This window comes from Lepidochelys kempii, chromosome 26 (assembly GCF_965140285.1).
Source record: "Lepidochelys kempii isolate rLepKem1 chromosome 26, rLepKem1.hap1, whole genome shotgun sequence".
NCBI classification, from domain to species: Eukaryota; Metazoa; Chordata; order Testudines; family Cheloniidae; genus Lepidochelys; species Lepidochelys kempii.
Genome location: NC_136405.1, coordinates 13,657,551 through 13,684,912, shown reverse-complemented (window position 1 = coordinate 13,684,912; position 27,362 = coordinate 13,657,551). Strand labels below are relative to the sequence as shown.

At 49.8% G+C, this 27,362-nt stretch overlaps 1 protein-coding gene across 2 annotated transcripts in view; it reads left to right on the top strand.

Moving 5' to 3' along the window:
* Window positions 1-25,695, top strand: part of TCF7L1 (transcription factor 7 like 1) — a 103,855-nt gene extending 78,160 nt beyond the window's left edge. The window contains exons 4-12 of one of the 2 annotated variants that reach the window (XM_073324978.1): window positions 3,358-3,441; window positions 7,369-7,501; window positions 9,226-9,328; window positions 15,705-15,788; window positions 19,131-19,274; window positions 20,107-20,266; window positions 21,550-21,657; window positions 23,485-23,545; window positions 24,591-25,695. In XM_073324978.1, coding sequence (XP_073181079.1) covers window positions 3,358-3,441; window positions 7,369-7,501; window positions 9,226-9,328; window positions 15,705-15,788; window positions 19,131-19,274; window positions 20,107-20,266; window positions 21,550-21,657; window positions 23,485-23,545; window positions 24,591-25,027 — 1,314 coding nt within the window. In that variant the 3' untranslated portion in view covers window positions 25,028-25,695. The remainder of the gene's footprint in view (window positions 1-3,357; window positions 3,442-7,368; window positions 7,502-9,225; window positions 9,329-15,704; window positions 15,789-19,130; window positions 19,275-20,106; window positions 20,267-21,549; window positions 21,658-23,484; window positions 23,546-24,590) is intronic. The other variant, XM_073324979.1, reaches the window with a different exon arrangement.
* Window positions 25,696-27,362: the final 1,667 nt, after the last annotated feature.

Below are 27,362 nucleotides of genomic sequence, written 5' to 3'. Positions count from 1 at the left end.
GGTTGTTTGTGCAGGGAGCCTGCTTCCTAGCCTCATGGGTCCAGGGGATGGAGGTTTACTTGGTCAGGCATGTCAGGTGAGAGCCTGCTTTGCAGGGAGAGCTGGAGCCGTGTGACGGGCGAGAATCCCGCATGCACCTAAGACCAGCTGAAGTGAGTGAGGACCTTTCAGGCTGTGCTGGGGGGACCGGCCCATGACATGCTGCCTTCTCTTGGAGGCCACAAACCCAGAGAGAGCGAGGGAGGGCATCAGCAGGGAGAGCATGCAGCATTCAGGGCGGTGTTTCTCCAATCTGCGCGGCACGGCACTGACCCTGCTGTTGGTAATGCCTGCCCGGCAGGTGCTCCGCCAGACACACAATCAGGGGTTTGCTCCTGTACACTCAGGCCACAAGCGTCTGTCCTGCTGCAGTCTTCACTGTTTGGCCGAACACCCGCCCGGAACAGCTGGACGCCTGCCACAGCAGAGTGGCAGCTGCCCTCAGTCCCCAGAGCCCTGGGGAGAGAGGGTCAAGCAGCAGTATCACAAACAGCAATTATTATTAGGACTTGGAAGTGATCCTGGAAATAGTTTTGGCTCTCGAGTCCTCTCGCCCTGCGGGGGCTGCTGTGAGAGCTAGGTGGTAACGCACAGCCAGAATAGTGACTACTCCAGGGACCACTGGTGAACAGCCCAGTCCATTCATAAAAAACTCTGTGTTGCTAATTCTCGTCTACTACTTTGTGTTTGTACAGCACCTAGCACAATAGGGTTGGCCCTTAGACACAGCCGTAATAAGCATGTTGCAGTTCTTATGATGACTGGTGTTTTTCTTAAAGCCTCAACTTCTGGAGTCATGTGAATACATAAGAATCTCCATTTTGAGGTGGTGGTTGTTTGTTTTTTTAGAAATAAGTTTCTGGCTCTCCTGGTTGGTGAGAAAATCTTGAAAATGTGACCCCAGTGCACCCTAAGACTCAAAAAAACAAAACAAAAAAAGTACCCACCCAGAAGGCAAATAAATAGAGCCTAAAATGCATTATCTTAAAATTTCATGATTTTTAAGCCAATCTCATGATGGGGTGGGTGTGGCTGCTGATGACTCATGATTTTATAACATTTGGGATTGGCTGTGCTAGAGCTGGTGTGGCCTAGTGGACAGACCACTGGACTGGGACTCAGGAAACCGGGGTTCTGCTCCTGGCCTGCTGAGTGGATTGGGCAACTCACTCCTCTGCTCCATGCCTCAGTTTCCCCATCTGTAAAATAGGGATAATGACGCTGACTTCCTTTGTAAAGCGCTTTTCGGTCTACTGATGAAGAGCACTCTAGAAGAGTAAAGGGTTACTAGTAGTAGTTTTTAATCAGGTACAAAAAACAAGTAAGTTGTAATCGTGGTCTGCGTGGACAACTTGCAAAAAGAGGGAAAGGGTTGACTAAAAGAACGAGCGAAGCAATAGCTTTGCTGGTTGTAGTTTGATGTGCTAGGATGCCATGCCCCTGCTTTGTTCCCGCCTCAGAGCCAGGCAGCTCCTTTCTAGGGGGGATCCTTCGTACAGCGATTTAACAGCACCACCCCATTCAGCATCGCTCCCCCAGAGAAGGAAGAGGCGGGCAGGGAATGAAGCAAGAGCGGCCAGGCTGCCGGAGCTTCTGCACAGGCTGGTGCAGCTGCATCATCCTCTACTGGGGGTGTCTCTTATTCAAATTCTCTGTGTTTTAGCACTGACCATGTGCCCCACCCTAGGCAATACGCAAAGCCAGGCCTTGCCCTGCAGCGGTCCCAGGCTGAAAGATCTCAGTCTAAACTCCTCCTTCCGCCTGAGCCAATGAGCTGTCTGCTGCCTGGCTGGACTTGGCTCTAGACCCTAGGCTGGGATCCCACAGGTCCTGCAGGACCCCCTGCCATAATAGCAGGAGCAGGTAAAATGTACTTCCTTGTGAGCAGGATTGGGTAGGCAAAAACCCCATACTGAGGTAATTTGCGTGAAAACACTAAATCTCTCGTCAGTTTGTCATAAGTAGAATTTCAGCGATTGGAAAGCCAGTTTTTCTTTTTTTAAATTAGAGTTTTAATACTTAAATTTAGGCGAGAGATTGGAAGAGATTTGGTGTCCCTTATAACAGGAGTTAAAGTAGTTTTTTATATGGTTTAAACAAAATTTGTTTTATTCTTTTAGTGGTAAAAATTGTGTCTGAATTCCATGTGTGTGTGTGTATGTATGTATTAACTGAGTGTTTGGGGTTTTTTTAGTAGCATGGGGGAATCTCTCTCTCTTGTGGGATTTATGAGATCTAAGGTTTTTGCGGGTCAGACTAAAAATGCAAGAAACAACGCAGGAGCGGGTGGGAATGGGATTTAAAAAAATAGTCCTGCAGAGGACTCTGCTTGAGTCCCTGAGACACAATGCCAGTGTCTTCGAGGAGCCAGCGCGGCAAGATCCCACGGGAACACCGTCTCCCTGACCATTCGCTCAGCCCTGCTGGAGGATGCCTGAGCCTTCACGACCTCCTGCAGAACTCCGCCAAGTGTGTCGTGCGCTGCTGAGCAGAGGGTCCCCTCCACGGCACTTCCGTGGTCGCCAGCCAGATTTTCAGGGAGCGGGGTTGTGTGCAGATTTTACAGGCTGCCCTTAAATGCATCAGTCTTAAATGGCGATGGGGTAGTTGGGAGGATTGTGAAACAGTTTCTCAGATGTGGGAATTGGGGTCTGTGCTGTATATGGCTCCATGGTGCATGGAGACCTGGGACTCCAGTACGGTACATGAGAACGTAACTGGTAGGGTGGTTCACACTGGACCTGTAGATCCTGTCTGCCCCGGGGTGGCAAGAGCTTAGCTAATCACAGCCTATTACTGAAGAGCAGGAGGTTCTGGAATGATCCGCTAGGGGGAACTTGTTGCTGGCAGATTGAGATAAGGGAGCACGCTGAGTTCCCATGTCCAAGTACATGCCGCTCCTCGCTGGGACCCTTTCCAGACCTTCAGCAGGGTGGCTGAGTCAATGATTGGCGGGGGCGAGGAGGGTTTGGGTGAGAGAAGTGTATCACCCTAGTGCACAATGCTGAGGCCTCGCAGCTGCTCCTAGCTGAGCTGGCTAAGAGACGCTCACAGACTCACAATTCCTCAAGGCCTGCTGTGGTTAGAGCTGGCTGTTTGTGACTATAGTTTGGCATTACTATATTATTGTAACCCTCCACTGACCTTGGAAGTGAATGACCAGAGCAGGGGCACAGGCCCTGCAGTATCAGAATTGTTTTAAATACCAAACTTCTGACATGTCCCACAACTCCCTCTTGTGAACACAGCTGGGCTTCGGGGAGTCCCCTTTCCTCACAGAGATGTTGTTTCATCCTTTTAAATCTGGGTTTCTTCCAGTACCTGCAGATGAAGTGGCCGCTTCTTGACGTTCCGGCTGGTGCTACGCTGAAAGACAGCAGATCTCCATCGCCCGCACACTTAGTAAGTGCTTGTCTGCTTGATTGTACTCTAACCTTCCTGAACAGTTTTGGCTGGAGGATTCCCTGCATGCATTTTCTAGACAGTTTGCTTTTTCTTCTTGCAGCTGCACCTGGTCCACCTGACCAGGCACAAATCACAGGCAGAATCTCCACCCATCACTTGCCCCCAGTTTGGTCTCTGTCGTTATCCCCCAGACCGTGCACACCTTCCTGAAACCACATCATAAAGAGCAAAATTTTAAATGAGGGTAATTAACCAGAGGAACAATCATTTATGGATGTGGAATCTCTTTAGTCTCTAAGGTGCCACAAGTCCTCCTTTTCTTTTTGCGGATACAGACTAACACGGCTGCTACTCTGAAACCTTTCTAAAACATGTGCTCTAGTTCATCCAGGAGTTCTTGGGCTGGATGCCGAGATAGCTGGGTGACATTCTTTGACCTGTGCCCTACGGGAGGTCAGATCAGATGACTGTGAAGGTCCCTTCTGGTCTTAGAATCTGTGAATATGTCAAACAGGAAGTGAAAATGTCAGCATCAGTTCTGAGTGACAGGAGAAAAGGAGAGACCAGGCAAGTGAGGTAATCTCTCTTCTGCTCTGTGGAGCTTGAAAGCTTGTCTCTTTCACCAGCAGAAGTTGGTCCAGTAAAAGATATGGCCTCACCCACCTTATCTCTCTCATATCCTGGGACCAATATGGCTACAAGACTGCAGACAACAGAAGAGGAGAAAGAAGAGGTTTCTGTGGGTGCCTACAGCTGGTGCGGTACCCAGTGATCAGCCTGGGTCACAGATAAAGGCAGATGAAGGGTTGCAATGACACATTAAGGATGACGCTTTCAAATCTGTGCACCTAAAATTAGGCACCTAAATAAGAGGCCTGGTTTTCAGCTGGCGAGAGCACAATTCCCACTGCCTTTAGTGGAGGCTGTGTGTGCTCCAAGCCCTGGAGAATCAGGCCAGTTTTATGCTGGTGCTGAAGTATTGTGTGAGTTCAAGGTGTCTTACCTTCAGGCATCCGAGTTATGAGCATTTTGGCGCAAGGTCAGTGGTCCTTAGACCCTTGGGGATAGTAGGCAGATGGGTTCCCATGTGTTAATGCTTGGGGTGGAGTGGCATAAACTGCATTCCCAGACAGTCTCTTCTGTGGAGTCTCCCAGCACTTAGCAAGGCTCTAAGGTTCTGTGTGTCTGTCCCTCCATCTTAGGAGCTGCCAAGCCCAGGCCAAATACTAATCACTGGTAGTGGCTGCAAAATAATTTTTTGTAATTATTCTTGGGCCTTATTTTGCTGTTTTATGCTGCAGGAAGAGGCCTGGGCGGGTTTGGTGGTGGTTCTTAAACTCTCGGCATTGTATCGATTTGGTCTCTCCCAGTTTTGCTGAAGAATTTTGTTGTGAGGCATCAGATCTTTCTTCTGAACTCTCCCCTGTTCTTTGAAAGCCGAGGGTTCTGAAATTAACAACGACGTTTTTTCCTCCGAAGTTGTTCATTAAACATTGGAACAAAGTAGAGGTTAACAAAAACAAGTAAAACCCCAAGAGTTTTAATCAGTCTACCTAAAAATGCAACTGCAGGGTTGAAGCCATGATCCCTTGGACTAAGGGTTGAATTCTCCAAAGGCAAATAAGAAGGGTATTTCCTAATGCCTCTCAATTGGTCGGCTTCCAGTTTCCTTTCTTCTGCGAGGTCGCAATTTCACTAATTCTCCAGTGGCTATCAAGTCTTCCAGGGCAGACAAGACTTGTATTTCCAATGTAAAAAGCAAGCAGGAAAAAAAGAAATCTTTTAGGCATTCTATAAGTATCGTAACGGAGTTAAAAAGGACCCAAGCCCTGGTTAAATTTTTCTTTTGCTGGTGACCTTTTAAGGAGCGTTCAGAATAATTTTCTTAGGGAGGAAGCCGAGAGGGAATACAGAAATACCCATCTCTATTTGTTCTGGAGAATCCAGCCCTTCCTCCAAGAGATGGCTGTTTCAGTCCTGCAGCTGGACAGACTCACCTGGTGCCTGAGGCTGTTCGGTTCGCTCTGTGCTGTGAGAGTTCATGATTCAAAACCTGTCACTGGAAACCTCCGTGCACACAAGTGATTAGATACTCTGGTATTTCGGTCAGCTTCCCCCCATCCCATGCAGTGTTTTCACTGGTCCCCTTCTCATCCCCATCCCCTGCCAGCCCTCATTTATTCTATCTTTTATCGTTAAGGTTGCAAAACTGCTGTCGTTATAACCCCTGGTTCCCACTCGCTGTGAGCTCTGCAAAGCGTTTGCCTCTGGGCCTGGCGTTTTCCAGGGTTGGCCGCTGCCCAAAGTGAATTTTTCATTCTTGTACGTTTGAGTAAAATCCCTCGAGGCGTGTTGAGTTCTAGGAGATTGACTAACGTCACACTTCTCTGCAGGCTACAGGGGAAGGGTCACGCCTGAAACCTGAGAACTTGGCCTGGACGTAGATCTCCTGTGAGATAGAGCAGGACTGGGCTGAAAAGAATTGCTTTAGATTGAACAGAGATGCCCCCTCGACAACTCCATCCAGCGCACGTGCAGGAGAGGATGGGCTGGGGCGCATGTGCCAGCTAGTGGAGTGTTGGCAAGCTTTGTGGATGCAGCATCTGAATTCGTAAGCTCCACCAGCCCACAGTGAATTGCACTGAGTGCAGAATGAACAGCTGTTTGCCTTGTGGCCAAGTGGCATACGTATGCACCCGGAGCGAGCAGCTCCTGGCCTGCAGGGCCCAAGTGCAACATCTGGAGAGCAGAGGTGGTGAGCTGGGAGGAGCAGAGAGAGGGAACTGCCTACAGAGGAGGCATAGGAAGACGTTGTGGAGTAGACCACTGAATTAACATCCCTGACTGCCGCTTGAGGGAGCCAGTCTCATGGCGGAGGGGCATCTAGGTGGGATGGACCTCTTTGCGACCACGCTAGTGGAGGCTGATGATTCCTCACGCACCGAGGGGCTGCTCCAGGGGAGGGGGACACAGTTGGAACTAGACAAGTTCATGGCGGATAGGTCCATCAAAGGCTATTAGCCAGGATGGGCAGGGATGGTGTTTCCCAGAAGCTGGGAATGAGCAACGGGATGGATCACTTGATGTTACCCGTTCTGTTCATTCCCGCTGGGGCACCTGGAATTGGCCACTGTCGGAAGACAGGATACTGGGCTAGATGGACCTTTGGTCTGACCCAGTCTGGCTGTTATGGTGGGAGATGCAGAGAGGCCAGTGTGATCGGGGAGTGGATCAGGAATGCAGACAGCTGGCGGGGGGGTGATGGTGAGAACTGTTCGGTGACGCGCCTGCTGGTGTGAAGATGGTGTGGATGGCACAAGGCATCTAGACTGTGGAGATCTCCGGCTGTGTGAGATCTGGGGTTGGTGTAACTTTAGAAACGGAGGACCTGATGTGCCAGAGAGCTGAGTCTGTGAAGGGAGGTGACCTCCAGAGCACCCCACTGTATCTCTTTACCAAAACATAGTGAACATTCCAGGAGGACGTGAGGAGAGGAGCTGTGCTGTGAGAGGGAGTGGAGTCTCTTAGAGATGAAACCGTCTGAGTGCAGCGGGGGATTCTGGTGGGTGTAGCGGCAGTGATTCTGGGATGCGTCAACCCTGCAGCTAAACTGCAGTCAGCAAGGGTAACGTTCTCAAAAGCACCCAAGACCCATTTTCAAAAGTGGCTTTGCCACGGAGGAGCCTAAATCTCATTGAGAGTCCATGGGACTCGGACACCTAAATGTCTAATTCACCTTTGGAAATGGGACGGAGCCGTCTTTGATAATTTTACCCTAAATCGCTGTTGGACGGGGGACTTAGCCTCCTAAGTCACTTGGGTCCTTTTGAAATTTGTACCCGGATCCTGCTCTTCTGTTTCCTTCTGCAGAGGGTTATGCATTTATTTTTCAAGTCCAAATGCTTTCTTCCTTTTCTCTTGCAGTCGAACAAAGTACCCGTGGTGCAGCACGCACATCACATGCACCCGCTGACCCCACTCATCACGTACAGCAGCGACCACTTCTCCCCCGGCTCGCCTCCTTCCCACCTCTCGCCAGAGATCGACCCAAAGACGGGTGAGCTGTCGGGGCACAGAAGCTGGCATGTAAGGCGGTTCCCAGAGTGAGTCGGTCAGACACAGGGACAGATGGGGCAGAGTACTTTAGGATACGAGCAAGGACCATAGAAATGTTTGAGCGGTTTCCCTTCCAGATTTGAGACTTCGCTGCAGAGGCTTTTTGCCTTTCCTAACTCTTGCAATGCCACCTGGTACTAACTGTCTGACTCAGGGACGATCGTCCCCAGTGAGCTTCTGCTGGATCAGATTTTAAAGGGAAGCCCACCAAATCCCACAAGCTACACAAAAGGGATCTGTGGTCCTGGCTCTGCTGACGTTAAAGCAGCAGTGGGCCGTGGGAGATGCGAGACCCAGCTTGCCTGAGGACGCAGAGAAGCTTGACATACGTGGTAGGGGATGTACCTGTTGGCTGGGTTAGCCATGAAGATCGCAAGTCACCAAGCCATCCTGGCACAAGTGTTTATTTCTGGGTCAAGCACTTCCCATTCAGAGAGGATCCAGCCTAGTCATGTCATTCCCGGAAGGCTGCCCATGCCTCACTGGACACAGCATGGGCAGCCTTCATCAGCCAATGTGCACATGAAGGTGTTTGACCTGCCATTTGAGGGACCAGCTGTTAATTCGGCGGTTCCACGGCTAGATTGCTTGGCCTGACACAGCCTTTCTACTGGAAGTGGTACACATGCTTCCACGCCCAGCTTTCCTCTGCTTCTCCTCACCCTGTCAGGAAACGCACCCAATGAAGGAGTTGAGTTGGAGCAGCAGTATGCAGGCCAACCACCTGCAGGATGTTGGCCAAAACACACAGCTAGCGTCAGACAGGGAGCCGACAGCCTGGGACGGTTTTTACCATCAGACCCTTATCCGTTCTCTTTGGAGAACATCTGGTCTGTTTCCTGGTGACAGTACAAAGGGGATATGCCGTTCAGCTCAAAGCACTCTCTGTGGACAAGTGATGGTCCTTTGTCTCTTTACCAGAAGAGCGGCAGTACGTTTCAGATGTGGGAGTACCCACAAGTGCCCTCTCCTCTGACGGCTGCAAAACCAGAGCAGTAGGATTTTCCCTGCTGCCATCTCGCCCACACATCGGGCTTGCTTGCCCATTGTGGGGTACTGCACCCTCCCTGCTTCCTTCACACCCAGGAGGAGCCTGATTCTGCATCTTGTCCAGGGCAGGGCTTGTAAAGCCCTGGCTGTGGCCGTGGGGCTTCTTGTTTGTGTAGAAATCAGCAAGTTCTGCGGTAACGGAGAGCTCACACCCTCTGAACCGATGTACTTCCCATGCCCACGGCTTTCCCTGGCCCCTGATAACCAGCACAAGGCAGGCAGTGCGGGGAGGGAGGGCAAAGTGCGTAGTAGCTTTGAGTCTCAGGTCCTGGTTGGGCAGCATTAAAGGTTGTTATGCATGTATAAGGGGGTGGTCTTTCCTCCTTCTGCAGTGAGCTCAGTGCTCAGCCATCCTGCCTGGAAGGCCCCTTTGGGAAGAACATCTCCCCGTGTTGAGTAGATTGCCAGGAAATAACAGCTCAGATTACCAGGACTAGCCAGGAAGAAATATCGTGCCATGGTGGGAACATGCACACCCATTTATAGAGCACTGAACGTAGGGACAAGGTCCTGGGGAGGTAGTGCAAGAGTGCGAGCCTCCTAGCCTGACAGCTGTGACCCCGGGATGCCATTACGGTGATTTAATGCCTGCTTTTTTCTTCTCCCCCACCTTAGGAATTCCACGACCACCTCACCCTTCAGAACTGTCTCCTTATTACCCGCTGTCTCCTGGCGCTGTTGGCCAAATCCCTCATGCACTGGGCTGGCTGGTACCACAGTAAGGATCAACCTTTCCCTTCCTCGCTCCTCCTGCTTGTCACCTACAGTGTCAGATTTCCCTCTGCGAGCATAGAATTCTGCACCTTGCCAGCTGACTGAATTGGAATTGCTGCTAAAGCTGGACCCTTCCCAGCTCCATGCTGTTGTTCCCTGGGCCTGCCATGGGTTGGACGAGGTTCCACACACTTCGAGCGTCCGCTGAGTTCCCCCTCACCTCCACAATCATGATTTTTTTTTTTTTTTTTAAATATTACAGACAAAAACTATGTTAACTTATAGTTCCTGTGGAGAGTACCTGAGTCATTTAGGATCAAATACCTTACAGGGCTCTTGTGGGTAGTCCCCAAACCAGCATGAGAAACCCAGGAAATACCAACTTTATCTTAAAAGAAATCCGAGCATGTTAAGGTCTGGAAATGCAGATAGGATATTCAAACAACCTTAACTCTGCCCTGAAGTACACCATGTGATAGAATCATAGAATATCAGGGTTGGAAGCGACCTCAGGAGGTCATCTAGTCCAACCCCCTGCTCAAAGCAGGACCAGTCCCCAACTAAATCATCCCAGCCAGGGCTTTGTCAAGCCTGACCTTAAAAACCTCAAAGGAAGGAGATTCCACCACCTCCCTAGGTAACGCATTCCAGTGCTTCACCACCCTCCTAGTGAAACAGTGTTTCCTAATATCCAACCTAGACCTCCCCCACTGTAACTGGAGACCATTACTCCTTGTTCTGTCATCTGCCACCACTGAGAACAGCAGAGCTCCATCCTCTTTGGATCTCCCTTTCAGGTAATTGAAGGCTATCAAATCCCCCCTCACTTTTCTCTTTTGCAGACTAAACAATCCCAGTTCCCTCAGCCTCTCCTCATAAGTCATGTGCCCCAGCCCCCTAATTATTTTTGTTGCCCTCTGCTGGACTCGCTCCAGTTTGTCCACATCCCTTCTGTAGTGGGAGGTCCAAAACTGGACGCAGTTCTCCAGATGTGGTCTCACCAGTACCAAATAGAGGGGAATAATCACTTCCCTCAGTCTGCTGCCAGTGTACCTACTAATGCAGCCCAATATGCCATTAGCCTTCTTGGCAACAAGGGCACACCGCTGACTCATATCCAGCTTCTCATCCACTGTAATCCCTAGGTCCTTTTCTACAGAACTACTGCTTAGCCAGTCTATCCCCAGCCTGTAGCGGTGCATGGGATTCTTCCGTCCTAAGTGCAGGACTCTTCACTTGTTCTTGTTGAACCTCATCAGATTTCTTTTGGTCCAATCCTCCCATTTGTCTAGGGCGCTCTGGACCCTATCCCTACCTTCCAGTGTATCTACCTCTCCTCCCAACTTAGTGTCATCTGCGAAATTGCTGAGGGTGCAATCCATCCCATCATCCAGATCGTTTAGGAAGATGCTGAACAAAATGGGCCCCAGGAACCACCCCAGGGCAATCTGCTTGATACTGGCTGCCAACTAGACATCGATCTGTTGATCACTACTCATTGAGCCCAACGATCTAGCCAGCTTTCTGCCCACTTTTTAGTCCATTCATCCAGTCTATAGTTTTTTAACTTGCTGGTAAGAATACTGTGGGAGACCGTGTCAAAAGCTTTGCTAAAGTTAAGATACATCATGTCCACCACTTTCCCCATTTCCACGAAGCCAGTTATCTCATCATAGAAGGCAATCAAGTTGGTCAGGCATGACTTTCCCTTGGTGAATCCATGTTGACTGTTCCTGATCACCTTCCTCTCCTCCAAGTGCTTCAAAATGGATTCCTTGAGGACCTGCTCCATGATTTTTCCAGGGACTGAGGTGAGGCTGACTGGCCTGTAGTTCCCTGGATTCTCCGTCTTCCCTTTTTTAAAGATGGGCGCTATATTTGCCTTTTTCCAATCATCTGGGACCTCCCCCGATCACCACGAGTTTTCAAAGATAATGGCCAATGGCTGTGCAATCACATCCGCCAACTCCCTCAGCACCCTCGGATGCATTAGATCCAGACCCATGGACTTGTGCATGTCCAGGTTTTCTAAATAGTCCTTAACCTGTTCTTTCACCACTGAGGGCTGCTCACATTCTCCCCATGCTGTGCTGCCCAGTGCAGCAGTCTGGGAGCTGACCTTGTCTGTGAAGATGGAGGCAAAAAAAGCATTGAGTACTTCAGCTTTTTCCACATCATCTGTCACTAGGTTGCCTCCTCTATTCTGTAAGGGGCCCACACTTTCCCTGACCACCTTCTTGTTGCCAACATACCTGTAGAAATCCTTCTTGTTGTTCTTCACATCCCTTGCTAGCTGCAACTCCAATTGTGCTTTGTCCTCCCTGATTACATCCCTGCATGCTCGAGCAATATTTTTATACAAAGCTGTTGCCAAACTGGATCAGCCTTGTGGTCCATCTAGTCCGGCATCTTGTCTGTAACTGTGACCAGCACCAGATGCATTACAGGAAGGTGCATGAGACCCTACAGTAGTCCCTAATTGTTAAAGAATGGGTTAAAACTGAAGCCTAAGATTACTGTCCCTCCCAAGATATTTGTATAATTAATTATTCTAACGCTGGTTTCTCTTGTTACTCATTTATATGCCCAATCCTGTTTTCTGTCTTGCTAAATTCTTGGCCTTGAAGACTTCCCATGGTAATGAGTTCCACAGGCTAATCGCATGTGGGAAAAGTATTCCCTTTTATCAGTTCTAAATTGTCCACCTTTCTGTTTTATTGAACTGTCCCCTGGCTCTTACATTATGAGGTTGGAAGGACAGTTGCTGCCAGTCTCCCTTCTAGATCAGTCATGATTTTATATGGTTTTATCCTGTCCCCTCTTATTCATCTCCCTTCTAAGGGAAACAACTCCAATAATTTCTTAGCGACTAACCAATTTATTTGAGCATAAGCTTTCGTGAGCTACAGCTCACTTCATCGGATGTGCATCTGATGAAGTGAGCTGCAGCTCACGAAAGCTTATGCTCAAATAAATTGGTTAGTCTCTAAATTGCCACTAGTCCTCCTTTTTCTTTTTGCGAATACAGACTAACACGGCTGCTACTCTGAAACCAATAATTTCTCTCTCTCTCTTTGTAGGAGAGGTTTTCCCAAGCCCTTAATTTTTCTCCTCACCCTTCTCTGAACCCCTCTAGTTCTGCAACTTCCTTTCTTAGATGGGGTGCCCAGTGCTGCACACAGGATCCAGATCCCATTAGTTTCTGTAATGGCTTTATAGTATTCTCCATCCCGTTCCCTGTGCAGCCCTAACACCCTGGTTACTTGCGTGACTGCAGCTGCACCTGGAGCAGAGCTCTCCATTGCGTTACACACACCGAGACCCAGGGTCCTTTTCTGAGTTGATACAGAACTCTGTACGGTGTATTAAAGTGTTGCCTTTCAATGAGTATTACTTTGCATTTATCAATACTGAACATAATCTGCCATCTTGTTGCCCAGTCACCTCAATCTGAAGCTCCTCACAGTCCTGTCTGGATTTAACCAAACCGAATAACTTTGTCATCTACAGATTTTACCCCCTCACTGTTCACCCCCTTTTCCTGACCATTAATAAATACATTAAACAAAACTGGCCCTGATACAGGGCCTTGTGGCCCCAGCTTTTCATCTTTTTTTGGTCCACTTATTCCTACTATTTCTCCTGCTAGTTTTTGATCCATGTCAATTTAGCTTCTGTAGTAGCCTCTTGAGAGACTTTGTCAAAGCCCTTTTCAAAAAGTCTAAAGAAATGTCGTCTTCCCCTTTATCCCCTCCTTCATCGACACATTTAGAGAATTACAACAAAATAGTGAGACACAATTTTCTCTCAGAGAAGCCATGTTGGTTAGACCCTAGCATATCACGCTCTTCCACATTTTATTGTTCTGTTTTTAATTATTCTTTCAACAAATTTACCAGGTACAGCTGTATGGCCGACAGGTCTGTTATTCCCCAGATCACCCGTAGAACCTTTTTACAATGTAGGTATAACATTTACAGCCTTCCAATCCTCTGGTACAGTAGCTGCTTTTAATGAGAGATTGCTTATCTTTGCTAGCAGCTCATTCACTTCTTACTTGAACTCCTTCAGAACTCTCGCATGGACCATCTGGGTCTGGTGACTTAATGCTTCTTAAACTATCAGTTTATTCCAGCACCTCTGCTTCTGCCACCTTAGTCACTAATAGCACCTCATCCTTATTACCAGGCAAGAACGGGACCAGGATGGGGGTATCTCCAACTTTGACACAAAACAGTCATTTAGCTTCTCAGCAATGCCCTTATCTTCCTTAATTGTGCTTTTGAAACCCTGATGATCTGGCAAATCCACCGGTCCTCTTATAGGCTTTTTGTAAAGTAAATGCTTCTGATTTACTTACAGAATTTCTAGTATTTGATCTTTATACCTTCAGTGCTCTGCTTTTTTAAATACATTTTAACCCTCCTTCTTCTATATTGCCTCCTGTAACCTCCGTGATGATGCATTTTAGTATCTGCGATTCCGTATTGGGTTAAATTGATATTAAAAGACACACTAGATTTTTTTTCTTCTTCCTTATTGTGTCCTACAGGGCGGAATACGGTTGTGTGGGAGCCCTGTGCATTTCTATACCGTAAAATGTTTGGTTTTCTGTTAAATTTAGCCTTACATTGGACTTTTGGGGTGTTTAGAGTGCTTGTTTTTGTGTTAATTACAACAGCCCTGTAATGTATTTTACCGTGAATTGCTAATAGCAGATACGCTTAACCGTGACTCCCTCCTAACTTATTAAAAATTACATCCCTGAACCCGAACCAGGAACCCAAAATAACATTTCCATGTGACAGTTCGAATGATTTGAAGATGTACAGCATCAGCCTTCCCGATATGGAAGTAAACTTCCAGGGGAAGAGTCTCGGACATGCTGTTGCTACCTTAGGCTGTTCTGGAGCAGCACAAAGCAGCCTGGGCATATAGGCCAGGTAAGCTGGCTTTACGGCAGCTTTGCATCACCAGAGCACCTGGGAAGGAACAGAACTGTTTCTTCTCCCCCCACACACACACTTGAAGAATTACTTCCTTTTGAAATGGCCACATCCAGCGGCATCAAGGACCCATGCTGCCCTCAGTTAAGATGCCCTCTTTTAGAAATGGCCACCACTTCCCAGTGTTGCCAGTAGGAGTGAAGCCATCATGTCTTTGGGGAGAAAGTAGAACCCCTTTGTTGTGGGTGTCAGGAGGAGGAAATGAGCAGGTGGCTAGAGGCAGGAGTCATCCTTGCTAAGGGCAGTCTGTGGCCTTGGTCCCATAGGAACAATGTGAGATGGTTGCCATTTGGAGAAAGGCATTTTCAGAGCGGGGGCAGCCTTTTGTCTCGGTCCCATTGAGAACACTAAGAGAGGGATAGCATTTTGCAAAAGACCAGTTCTTTGTGGAATGAAGTAGAACGTTATTCTTCAGCCTCTGCTGAAAAAGAAACTTTCCATTGTGGAGAATCATGGCAAAAAATGATCACAAACCCTAAACAAGATTTCAGTGAGTTTTAACTGTGCGGGAGGTTTGAAGAGTCTTGTGTTGTTTTATTGTGAAGATAATTCAAGAGATACTCAAAAAGGACTAAGGGACCTTCAGTTCTTAAAAGACCCATTTTAAAGTTGTCTTGAACTCAAAAAATTAATGGATTTACTTGTAAATTCTCAGAAAACATATTCTGTGTTCAAAGAGTAAGTGCTTTAATTTTGTGCAGGACATTTTATGCAGGGGTCTTGGGCAACAAAAATGATTAGGGGACTGGAACACATGACTTATGAGGAGAGGCTGAGGGAGCTGGGATTGTTTAGTCTGCAGAAGAGAAGAATGAGGGGGGATTTGATAGCTGCTTTCAACTGCCTGAAAGGGGGTTCCAAAGAGGATGGCTCTAGACTGTTCTCAATGGTAGCAGATGACAGAACGAGGAGTAATGGTCTCAAGTTGCAGTGCGGGAGGTTTAGATTGGATATTAGGAAAAACTTTTTCACTATGAGGGTGGTGAAACACTGGAATGCGTTACCTAGGGAGGTGGTGGAATCTCCTTCCTTAGAGGTTTTTAAGGTCAGGCTTGACAAAGCCCTGGCTGGGATGATTTAACTGGGAATTGGTCCTGCTTCGAGCAGGGGGTTGGACTAGATGACCTTCTGGGGTCCCTTCCAACCCTGATATTCTATGATTCAATGATTCTATGCTGTATTTGGCACACCTAACAAAGAAGGGGACTCCTGCTTTAAGTACAAACGTCAGCCTGAAGTACAGAGCTGTGACGGGCACCTTCAGAACATAATCAGAGGGAAACTGGTTATTGTGGCTTCCCTATGCGTGATGGTTTTTCTTCCTTTTGTGCTTCTAGTAAGGACTTTTTGTTTTTCTTTGCTCATCCATTTTAGGCAAGGACAGCCAGTGTACTCCATTCCTCCCGGGGGATTCAGACACCCATACCCTGCCCTAGCTATGAATGCCTCAATGTCCAGGTGAGTACACATCAGAGCGGAAGGGATGTTGGCAGGGGTAGGGTTCAATCGGGATTAGAACAAGAGAGTGCAAAAGCTTAAGACCCCCAGTGCCAAGCAGACAAACCCCCTTCCCTGTAGAGGCAGGGGTTATGGTTATAGGGGGTCTCCCTGGAAGAACATTTGTGCTGAGAAAACGGGAAGGTCTGTGACATGAGCGCAGAAGAACAAAGAAGAGCCAAGGGAAAACAGGCGAAGTTCTGCCTAACAACTAAACAGCTTGAATCCCTGTGGCCCACAAGCTGAATGGGGAAGGCCCCTGTCCAGTGGCTCCTGCAGGCCCCAGAGATGGGTCATGTGAATTTGTCTCCACTTGGAAGCCAGGGGCACTCCCATGTGCACCTTAGAACCACTGAAAGCCATTACCTGTGGGAGGGGTTGCATCTCTGCTCTTTCCTCTGCCTGTCGAAGGATGTCATGTTGGAGGTTCTCAGGATGAAACTTCTCAGTATTTCTTCTTAGCAGCTTCAGTGGGGGTTTTCAGTGGGAAAAATAACCGTGAATACGTGTTTTCCAGACTTGTTGTGGTTCGAGCCATTGTGGCTGAAGCCTACAACTAGTTGGGGTTGAGATGTGCCTCTCTGCACACAAGACCAGCACGATTTATATCCTGCATGACTAGCTGAAGGCCATTCCTTGAGGGGGAGCACTACCTTCCCTTTTTGCCAACCTGGGATTTGGGAGAAGTGGGAGAGAGACCTTTGCATTCTCCTTATGAATGAGGCCTTCACTCCCCATCCCAGAGCACCAAGAGAGGTCTGCCCACCCCAACTCCTGAGCATTGCAGACCTTCTCTGAAGCACCACAACAAGACGAAGAAATTGCTGGATCCATGTTACATACTGGAAGATGCTTGCCAGCTGTCCTTACTTTATCCTAGACACACACAGCACTGTTGGCTCCTTGCCCTTACCTTACCTTGTGTCAGAACTTTTAGTTGCTCCCATACCATCATCCGTCTTGGATGTGATGCTGCATTTCAAACAGTCTGCTCTCTCTATAGTGGGATTGTCGGTGTCACTTAGGCCCTTCGAAAAATCCCGTCCCTAAGAGTTTAAATATGGGGAGGCCTACATCCCCCCATGGGATCACAGATCATAGAATATCAGGGTTGGAAGGGACCTCAGGAGTTCATCTAGTCCAATCCCCTGCTCAAAGCAGGACCAATCCCCTATTTTTGCCCCAGATCCCTAAATGGCCCTCACAAGCCTGGATTTAGCAGGCCAATGCTCAAACCACTGAGCTATCCTTCCTCCCTTCATCTGGTTCTTAGTCCTTTTACTCAGTACCAAAAAGGTTGGTTCTTTCTTTGGCCCCTATTCAAGCTAGGAGCTCGAGAAACTTTGGGCTAGACAAGACTTTGGGCTCATGTGCAGCATCTCAATGTGTTTAGGGATCAGGTGAGTGGCTGCTCCATGTCCACAAAGAAGGGTTGATTTCCCTGTCCACCTTCCTGTGGTCATGAGGAAAACAGCAACAGCTTTTGCCACAGGCTGAGAATTCATAGGGTTCTGTCCACATCTCTGTGACAGAGCTGGAACCAGAGTAGGGGACGGTGACCGACGGAATCAGTCTGCTCGCTCAGTGTTTCGGGGGCTTGTTTGTTACCTTGTTTGAGAAGCTGGACAGCCCTACAGTCCTGTGTCCAGTCCCTGTCCATTTCATGAGTTATTCAATGCACTTGCAATTCCAAGGCAAAGGCAGAGGGCCTTTGGGCACTGCTAGTGTCACTCCAAGCAATTGCTAGGAGGCCTGATGAGGGTTAGCATTTCTGACCAGTCCTGGAGCAGGAAATCCTTTATTTGCTGTGTCATAGAAGCTGGATCATGGATGCACAAGCCTCACATGACACATGTTAGCCGTGTTGATCAATCATAGAAATGTAGGACTGGAAGGGACCTCAAGAGTTCCTCTCATGCTGAGGCAGACCAAGTAAACCCAGCCTCCATCCCTGACAGGTGTTTGTCCAACCTGTTGTTAAAAACTTCCAGTGACAGGGATTCTACAGCCTCCCTTGGTAACTTGTTTCAGAGCCTAACTCCCCTTGTAGTTGGAAACCTTTTCCTAAGATTGAACGTAAATCTCCCTTGCTGCTAACGAAGGCAATTACTACTTGTCCTGTTACCACGTCCCCCACCCCCGGGGCCTTCTCTTCTCTAGGCTAAACATGCACAATTCTTTCAAGCTTTCCTCATCAATGTGGTTTTCTAAATCACTTACACGTTTTGTTGTTCTCCGCTGGTCTCTCTCCAATTTGTCCACGTCTTTCTTAAAGTGCAGGGCCGAAAACAGGGCCTAGTGCTCCAGATGAGGCCTTACAAATGCCAAGTAGAGCAGAAGGATGACATCCTGTGTCTTCTATACCATACTCCTGCTAATACATCCGACAACGATATTTGCCTTTTTCACAACACCTGCATGCGATGGGGAGTTGTGCAGTTACGTGGGGATGAGGGCAGTACCAGAACCTAGACAGAACAGAACAATACCACATCATCCCAGACGGTGGAATCTGGGCGACTCTGCCCTGGGTGGGGCAAACTGCTCCCCGCTATTACAGAAGCAAGCTGGCAGAAGCAAGCTTCAAGGCTGTAGCCCAGGGCAAAACGTTGGCAGAGAGGCTCTTACTCCACATCTGCCAGCTTGGGCAGGGTCAAATTGGGAAAACATAAATGGTGCTTTCCTGGGCTCCACCATGCCCTCTGTAGTCACATGCCTTGGATTCCTTCCAGCTCCTGATAGTAGCTGTGGCAGGATGGTTTGTGAGGAGAGGCAAATCTTCAGTTCGTGGATCCTGAACCATTTAGGGGTTTAAAGATGAAAATCCCCCCAGGTAGCTCCCAGGAGTGTGTGTGTTGTCAGTGGGAGAGCCTGTGCTCTGCACTGAAGCAACGGCATGTTTCCAATGGAGAGTGCATTACAATAATCCAGGCTTGGGCTGGGTAAGCGTGGCACAGTTCTGCACCCAAAAACCACCTTCATCCTACTGGGGTGCCCTCAGAATCTGGCAGGGACCCAGGCCCCTAAATTGTAGGAGGCTAATTTAATCCTCACCAGCCCTTCCACACTACCAGCATTAACTGTGTCTTATTTGGGCTCATTTCTCACCAGCATCTGTCAACGTTGAGTTATCTGCCACGGGGCAGGAAGAGGGGTAGGATGTTGAGGAGTCCCCAGGGGAGGGCATGTACCTGTGGGTGGGGTGTGAGGAGCTGGGTACAGGGAGAGATTCACACTGTGTGGCTGGGGCTGTTGCCTTTATTTGTAACGTCTGCGTCCTGCTTTTCTATTTCCATGCTGCAGTCTGATGTCCAGTCGGTTTTCCCCCCACATGGTCCCGCCTCCCGCTCATGGCCTCCACCCTTCGGGAATCCCACACCCCACCATCGTCTCGCCCATCGTCAAACAGGAGCCCACGCAGGCCAGCATGAGCCCCGGAGGGAATTTGTAAGTAATTGAGCAGCGCAGCACCAGCTGGATGGGACAAGTGGCAAATGGGATAGGGATCTGTACAGCCCAGCCTGGCTGTCCTGAGTGGTCTAGATCTCTTGGTGAGCTGGGTGCAGCCAAGCAACATGTGTTTTGAAATAGCAAGGTCACACTTCTAGGAACAAAGAATGCAGGTCACACGTATGGGCTGGGGGATTGTATCCTGGAAAACAATGACCACGAGAAGGACTTAGGGGTCATGCTAGAACTCACCTGTTAACTAATGTGAGGGTTTTTCTAAAAGATCTGCTTTAGTTCAAACAGGAATTAATTCAGGGCAGTCCTATGGCCTTTGCTATGCAGGAGGTCAGAGTAGATGATCACGGAGGGTCCTCCTTCCCTTGTAATCTATACATCTGTTTTAACACATTAGCTCGGCAAGGCAAGCTCTGTGGTGACGGGAACAAGAAAGGCTTGTTCACTAGACTTTCCTGGAAGCAGATGTTCCATATGAATTCATTGCCAGCCTTGTGATCCTAGCCATCCCCTGGGATGTGCCTTGTGTTTTCACTCCCGATAAGCAGCCCCGCTCTCTCCTCTCCATCTTACCTGTGGTGTGAAATCCACCTTGAAGAATAAAACCAGAGGGTGACATTGTCTGGAGAGGGGTTGGTGGGGGGAGGGGTCTGCATTCACCTTCTCCAATAAGAAGATGTCCCCCCAGAGCGCTAGGTGTCTGGCGGGCATTACAAAGAGACACAACTGCACGCCGTGCAGCAAGGGGAAGCTCTTCTGCAGTGCGGCAACAGTGGGCGCTGCAGGTGTTGACTGGCCCGTGTGATGGTTCCAGGAAATCCCCCGGCAGTGTGAAGAAGGAGGAGGAGAAAAAGCCCCACATAAAGAAGCCGCTCAATGCGTTCATGTTGTACATGAAGGAGATGAGGGCCAAGGTGGTGGCAGAGTGTACGCTGAAGGAGAGCGCGGCCATCAACCAGATCCTGGGACGAAGGGTAAAGGCGCCTTCTCCTCTGTCCTTTCTTCCCCATTCCCTAGACTCCATGGGCCCAATTCAGAGGTGAATCCAGATCCTGTCTACACTGCAGAAATCGGTGCAGGGGGCAAACACATCCAAATTGTTATGCCAGTGCAGTCCCCTAGTGTCGGTGTGTGGCACCTGGGTCGAGCAGCCTTGCTCCTTCTGACTGGCCGGGGGCTGTGGGAGGAGGGCCTGTTTTGGACCTCTGCAGCGTGTCTGCACTAGGGGTTGCATCAGGAGAACTGCACCCCTTCAGATCCCTTTAACGTAGACAGGGCCTTGGGCTCATTAGCCAACCCCCTTGGACTCAGGTTCCCATCTGCTTCCCCCAAGGCGTTTTATATATGCGCTTGCACATCCCCTCTGAGTCTGAGGGGCTGGGAGCGTAGCAGGAAAAGCAACACGTGAAGGGGGTAAGTGGGACCCACAATAGGGGGTCACTGTTGGCTCTCTGCAATTGTCCACCTAGCCAGATTCTCTTACTGGCATCCCCCCATGTAGTGCAGAGCACTCAGCTGCTATCTGCAGCCAGGCCAGCCTGGGAACTGGGGAGCATCCTGGGAGATCCCCTGTCACCTAAACACTGTGGAAAATCTGGCACTATGGCTGGTGAGAGTCCTGGAAGACTCTGATCAGAGATCCGCCTAGAGCAATCCCAGCCATCGAGACAGAGTGGAACAGGTTTTCTCAGCTCACCAGCTGGAGGGACTGGGGATCCTGGTTGGGAGCAGCACTGAAACAAGGAGCTTGGGCACCTCTTCCCTGTAAATCCCACAGAGCTGACTGTAGGCTGCACTGTCAGCCTGGGGGCAGCCCTAGAATCATAGAATCCTAGAATATCAGGGTTGGAAGGGACCTCAGGAGGTCATCTAGTCCAACCCCCTGCTCAAAAGCAGGACCCATCCCCAATTAAATCATCCCAGCCAGGCTAGGATGTAGCCAGTACACCTTGTGCTCCAGCTACTCTGGGCTGTGGGTGGCTGCCATCAGTTAGAGCACCCCTAAGGCTGCTCTGAGTTACACACTGAGCCCCGGTCCTGGGCTGCTGCTCCTGAGAGGTGCAGAACACTGACCCAGCAGCTTCACTGTCCTGCTGCCACAGTTCAGAGGAGCTGGTGAGGAGAACGACCTCTTCCTCACCTTTGGGACCTGGGCTTTGGGCAAGGGACCCAGACTGGTGAGATTCAGCCCTTCGTCGGAGGGTGGGGGGTAACCCCCCACGAGTCTCAGCTCTGGCTTTCCTTTTCTCCTTCCTAGTGGCATTCGCTGTCACGTGAGGAACAAGCCAAGTACTACGAGCTAGCCCGGAAGGAGCGACAGCTTCATTCACAGCTCTATCCCACTTGGTCTGCGCGGGATAACTACGTAAGTTGCCACCTCACATAACTGCTGGAGGGAAGGGAGATCAACACACTGAATTATCCCGTCCAGTGCAGGTGTCGCTGGGTGACAGTCTGTGGACTGCGCTGTGCAGGAGGTCAGGCTAGATGGTCATAATGGTCCTTCCTGGCCTTATCAGTCTCTGTATGAAGCTGTAATCAGGATCTGGCCTCCAGGGTCTACGAATAGAGATGGGAAACTTGGAGCCACTGCGGTGAGGGACCTAGGGAAGTAGTCACTGCCGCGCCCTTAGCCAGTCTCAGGGTGGTTATTGGATGTCTGGGGGGAGCCACGCCTGGATGTTGCTTAACCCCATCTGGAGGCAGCTGCCCTTGGTATAGTGCCTCTGTTTCGCAACGCCCTGCTAACGGATGTCGAAGTTCATACAAAGGCAGCACACCTGGCATAGGGCTGGGTCGTGGCAGAATCAGGCTTCTGGAAATCAAGGCGTTTCTTTCCAGGTGAGAGCTGTTCACAGACCTACAGAGTGCTAATAGGAATCGAGGCAGGGGAGAAAATGGACAATAACCATCCAGCACAGAAGAGGGGACCACTAAGGAGAAAATGGGAAATGCCTTAATGGAGGGGTGGAACACGCTGCCCGGAGCGGGGCCCTGGCATTAGAAGGGCTGCACACCGATGACACACTCCTGGTGGGGTTAGCGGGGAGGTGCTGCTGTCTCGTGCACAGAGATTGAAATGAAATCGGACATCCTTACACGTGCAACTGCGTGTGAGGCATCCGCTCTCTGATTCTCCAGAGCCAGGAACAGGCAGGTTCAATTGTTTGAGCTGGCCCTGGGTGCCAGATCGGGGAGGACCTTCTAGGGTGGGGAGGTGCGACGTTAGGGACTGTGCAGCATTAGGACAGGACGCAGCCCCAGAAAACGTGCTGTAAGTGATACTCTTGCCCTGGCCCCGAGCGGATGTGCTGGATGGCACCTAATGGGTCTGCTAGTGTCCACGGTTGGGATCCTGTGACCTGCCTTTAACTGGGGGCCTGCGAATGCTAAAGCCAGACTTAATAGAAGAGCAGGCCCCATTCTTGTTCCCTTGGAGTGGGCAGAACTGGCCCCCAGGGGCCGTTCATTGGGTCCTGCCCGTGAACCTGCTTTGGTCGCCCTCCCTCTGCCTTCGCCAGCCACGTGACTGAGGTCAGCAGGAGGCAGAAGGGGAACCATGGCAGTCGAGCTAGTACTGTACTGTGGGGCAGAGTCGTACATACAGAATAAACAGCAAGTATAAAGGGCAGGTCTCCTGAACACTGGGGCTTCTAAAGGAACTGTCCCTGTCCGATTTAGCAGCCTCACCAAGCTGCTCTTCTGGGGTTGAACCTGGCTCAGAGTTCCAAGGGCCCCCGTCAGTGGCTGTGAGAAGCCCCAGGGTAATGCAGAAGTGCAGTACGGCCTCATGCCCCCTTCTCCAGAGAAGGGTCTTGTTCCCCATTGTCTGTTAACAGTAGTGCCAACCCGGCTGAGCCCTGCTGCACTAGAGGTATAAGACACGACAGGTCCTTCCCCAGAGAGCTTACAGTCTAAAGAACACCCCAGGGGGGTGAGAAATGAGTGGGGGGTATAAAGGTGTGAATTCTCAGTTCTCTTGACGGCTGATTTACTGTCACCTCCTCCCCCAACATCACTGACTCCTGCTGCTTCTTGCACTGCTTGGTCGGTGCTCAGACCCTGGGGGCTGTTCCACCTGGTGTCCTGTCCTTATCCTGAGCCCCACGAGTTCTCGGGGATCATGGTGGAGGGGGTTGGGCGGTTACTGATGGTCAATGACAAAAGCTGCAAGTGGGATGGTCTTTTCCAGGGGAAAAAGAAGAAGAGAAAGCGAGAGAAACAGCCCCAGCAGCAGATCCAGGACACAGAGAGTAAGTACAGCCTGCTCCCCTTCTTTGGTCTGATATGGAGGGGAGTAAAGGCCATAGGGCCAGTAGAGAATTCACCAACTGTCCCTGTCAGCTTTAGCTGCCTCATCAAGTTGGAAAATTGTAGCCCAGGAAAGTAAACATGATTTTAAAAAGCACCTGATTGACTAAGGAGCGTCAGTGGCCCTGAAATTCCATGGGATCCAGGAGCCTAGGGCATTTAGACACTTCGGAAGCACCACGGGGGCACACCGTATGAAGTAATACAGCCACAGTTACATTCCCATGGGTCCCTTGCCCTCCGCTTTGACCCCGTTACTAAATGTTGGTAGTTGTAGGTTGCTCTTTGCCCCATTGGCCTGCTCAGACTCCCTGCAAGTTGTAAGTACCTTAAGGTCTGGCCTCAATGCAGCTGTTCCCATCCCCACATAACCCTCTCACTCAAGCATGGTGGTGCTTCCAACCTGGGCTAGCTGGCTCATCTGGGGCTTGGGGTTAAGCCTGAGTGAGGCTTTCACTCGGGCTGGTAGCCCACCTACTTTATAGTGAGGACACAGGCTAAATCACTAGTGCTGATAGTCCTTCAACGCCTTCCCCGTGCCCAGAAGAACAGACACATTCTGCAATTCACTGGGAAAGAATCACAGAGCTGCTCAGCTGACCACAGCACAAAGAACCAGGGCTGCGTCCCCAAGTGTTCTAGCAACACCCCCAGGGGAGTGCTGCCCCAGTGAGGGGCCACTTAACTTGGGCAGGGCTTTGCAGAGCAGCTGCTCAGACCCAGGTGCCGCTCACCCCAGTGAACCCTGCAGTGAAGATGGACCTGGGTTGTGCATGTAAGGTTGAGGCTGATAAGAGCAGGCTATTGAATTAGCATTGCCCCGAGCAATAACAGTCTGTTAATGAATCTGGTTCCAGCCGCAGATGGGATTTGTGCCTTCTGTTTTCCAGGCCTGGGCAAATCCACTAAACCTAACCCCAGGCCCTGGGGACCAGCTGAGTGTGTCTTTGAAGTGTGGCTTACCAGTGTCTTTTCTGCCCCTTACAGGCTCTCTGGCCTCCAAGAGTAAAAAGCCATGTGTGCAGTACCTGCCCATTGAGAAACCCTGTGATAGTCCTGCTTCCTCCCATGGCAGCATGTTGGATTCGCCTGCCACCCCATCAACAGCCTTGGCATCGCCCGCTGCCCCAGCTGCCACCCACTCTGAACAAGCTCAGCCCCTCTCGCTCACCACCAAACCGGAAGCCAGGGCCCAGCTGTCTCTCCATTCAGCTGCTTTTCTGTCCAGTAAGGCTGCCGTCTCCTCCTCCAGCCTTAGCAGCCCGTCGCCTCTTCTCTCCAGACCCATTCCGTTTGCCACAATGACCCACACGGCTCTCTTGACCTCGCAGCCTTCCTTCCCGGCTGCCCTTCCTTCCCCGCAGGCTGCCCTGGCAGTGCTGCAGGCCCAGCCGCTCTCCCTGGTCACCAAGCCAGCTGACTAAGGAGGAGCCGCCCTCCCCAGCCATCCCTGCTGTACATTGCTGAAGCCACAATCGAGATTCAAAAGCAGCCAAACCATTATTGGTCAATATTTGACCCTTTCTGAACTCTTGTAAGTGGACTCTGGAGGAAGGTGCTTTATGCTCGGAGCTGTTTCCAGTAGTCGATCTAAAGACCGTTTTTATTAAAAACAAACAAAAACCAAGAACAACAAATATCCCACGCGAGCCAAGGCTGAGCGGTTTGTTCCTGCCTTTGTCTCAGCCATGTGGACTTGTAAAGTTGGAGCCTCTCTCTGCGGTATTTGCAGGGTGGGTGTCGCTAAATCTGAGCGGTGCCCCACCCGGGCAGCATATGCCAGCCAGCCAGGCTGTCCCATTAACAGCCATTCCCGGCGAGCCTCAGTCCCAGAAACAAAATAGAAACGCTGGACCCCTGCCCCAGAAAAGGGCCAGCTCCCCCTCAAAGGAAGCCTACATCCCCCAACCTGGAGAGGGCCAAGACTCCTGCCCCCAGCCTGGAGGGAGTGTGACTTGCCAGGACAATGCCAGCACAATCTGCCCCATTTCCTCCCCTGATTATTTGGTGGGGGGCGGGGAGCGGAGGGGGTTAAGTCTATGGGGAAATTTCCCCCTCTAATCATGTTTTTACAAAAGGAAATAAAACTGCAGCTGCAACTTGCTGTGTGAGCGTGTTCAATGTGGAGCCTTCCCCAGAGAAACATCCCCCTCAGCCAGCATTTCTTCCCTTGGGGCACTGCCCCTCTCACCTCCTTGGGCCAGTAACACGGAACAGCACCTGTCCTGGAAAGGCGGGCGAGGGGGTGGAGTGGAAGAGGGGGTTATCTGAATCTCAAGGTGCACTAAATACGTTCTGAGAGATTCAGTTTCTCCATCCTCAGGAGCTCTTTGCCACCCCAGCATATACCGTGTCTCGTTATCTGGCAGAGAGGGGGCATTTTAGGGGCTCGAGTTACATCCCAATCTCCAGCTGCTTTAAACCCTGTTAGGATGGGGTTCTCCACACAAGAACCCTACTAAGCTTGCATTGCTCTAGAGCCTGGCAGAGATTGAGGAAGGAAGAATCCAGCTGTGAAGACACTGATTAGGAAGGAGGCATCTGCAGGCAGTAATGCTCCAAACACCTGGGAATTAGGGGCACACCTTCCCTAGATTTTTCTCTGGTAGTGCCAACAGCTCTGGGAATGGAGCACTCTGGTCACTACATGGTCTCCCCTCTCAGCAGCAGTTGGGCAAATAGTCATATGTAGAAAATAGCCTGACTCACCCCTGCTCAGCAAGGCTGCCAGTTTCCATTCCTAGGGCAGCAGGACTGAGCCATTTGGTAGCCCTGTCATTCCAGGTGCTGCTCTTTTCCAAGACTTGCGGAGGGGAGAAGAAAATGTCCCTGCCCCAAGGAAAAAACAAACACAAACCAATATTTAAATTAATTGCAGAACAGAATCCAGCATCCAGTCTGTCTGCCTAGGTGTTTAACCTGCCCAGCATGCCCCATCAGGCACACACACTAAAATCCTATTGTTACTTTAATACAATGCATTTGCCTAATTAAAATCACAGAAAGCCAGGCAATGTAAAAATCAAGGCCCCAAGAACAATATTAGCTCGATTGTGGTTGCAGCCTGTCTGTTTTACAAGGGGCATCTCGCTGCACAAATTGGGATAAATTAGGCTTTAGATTTAAACCATAAACTCCCACCATTCTTTCCAAAATGAAGACCAAACAAAAAAAACTCATTATGGTAAGTGCGTGATAGGTGCAGAGATGAGCCATTGTCTCCCAGTGCATGTTAAACTAGCTAGTGAATAGCAAGTTCTCATTCACTTCTTGACATTAACCTAACATTAGAGTGGGCTGAGAATTTTCTGTCAATGATTTTTAGTGGAAAATGCAGTTTCCTCAAAATCCAAAACTTTGTGGGAAAATGTCTACGTTGCCAAAATATTTCAATTCTCCATATTGTGTTGATTCAACATTAAACTGCAACAGCCTGAACTGCAATGGTGCTTCATGGGATTTGTAGTTTGGGTGTCTTGTGTCTCTGGGCTGAGGTCCTTGGCCAGAGTACATCTCCCATGATGCACTGCAGTTTCCCCTGTGACAGCTGTGTGGTGCACCATGGGAGATGTAGTCCAGCCAAGGAGCCTGGTCCATAGTGAACAACATAGTCTGAAGCAGCCAAACTACAACTCCCATGAGGTATTGCAACCCCATTGATGAGTGCAGTGTAATGTCAAAGTGTCTGAAAACCAAATATTTTGAAGTTTTCCAGAATTTGTTGCATTAAAAAAAAAATGGTATTTTGATTTTTCATCC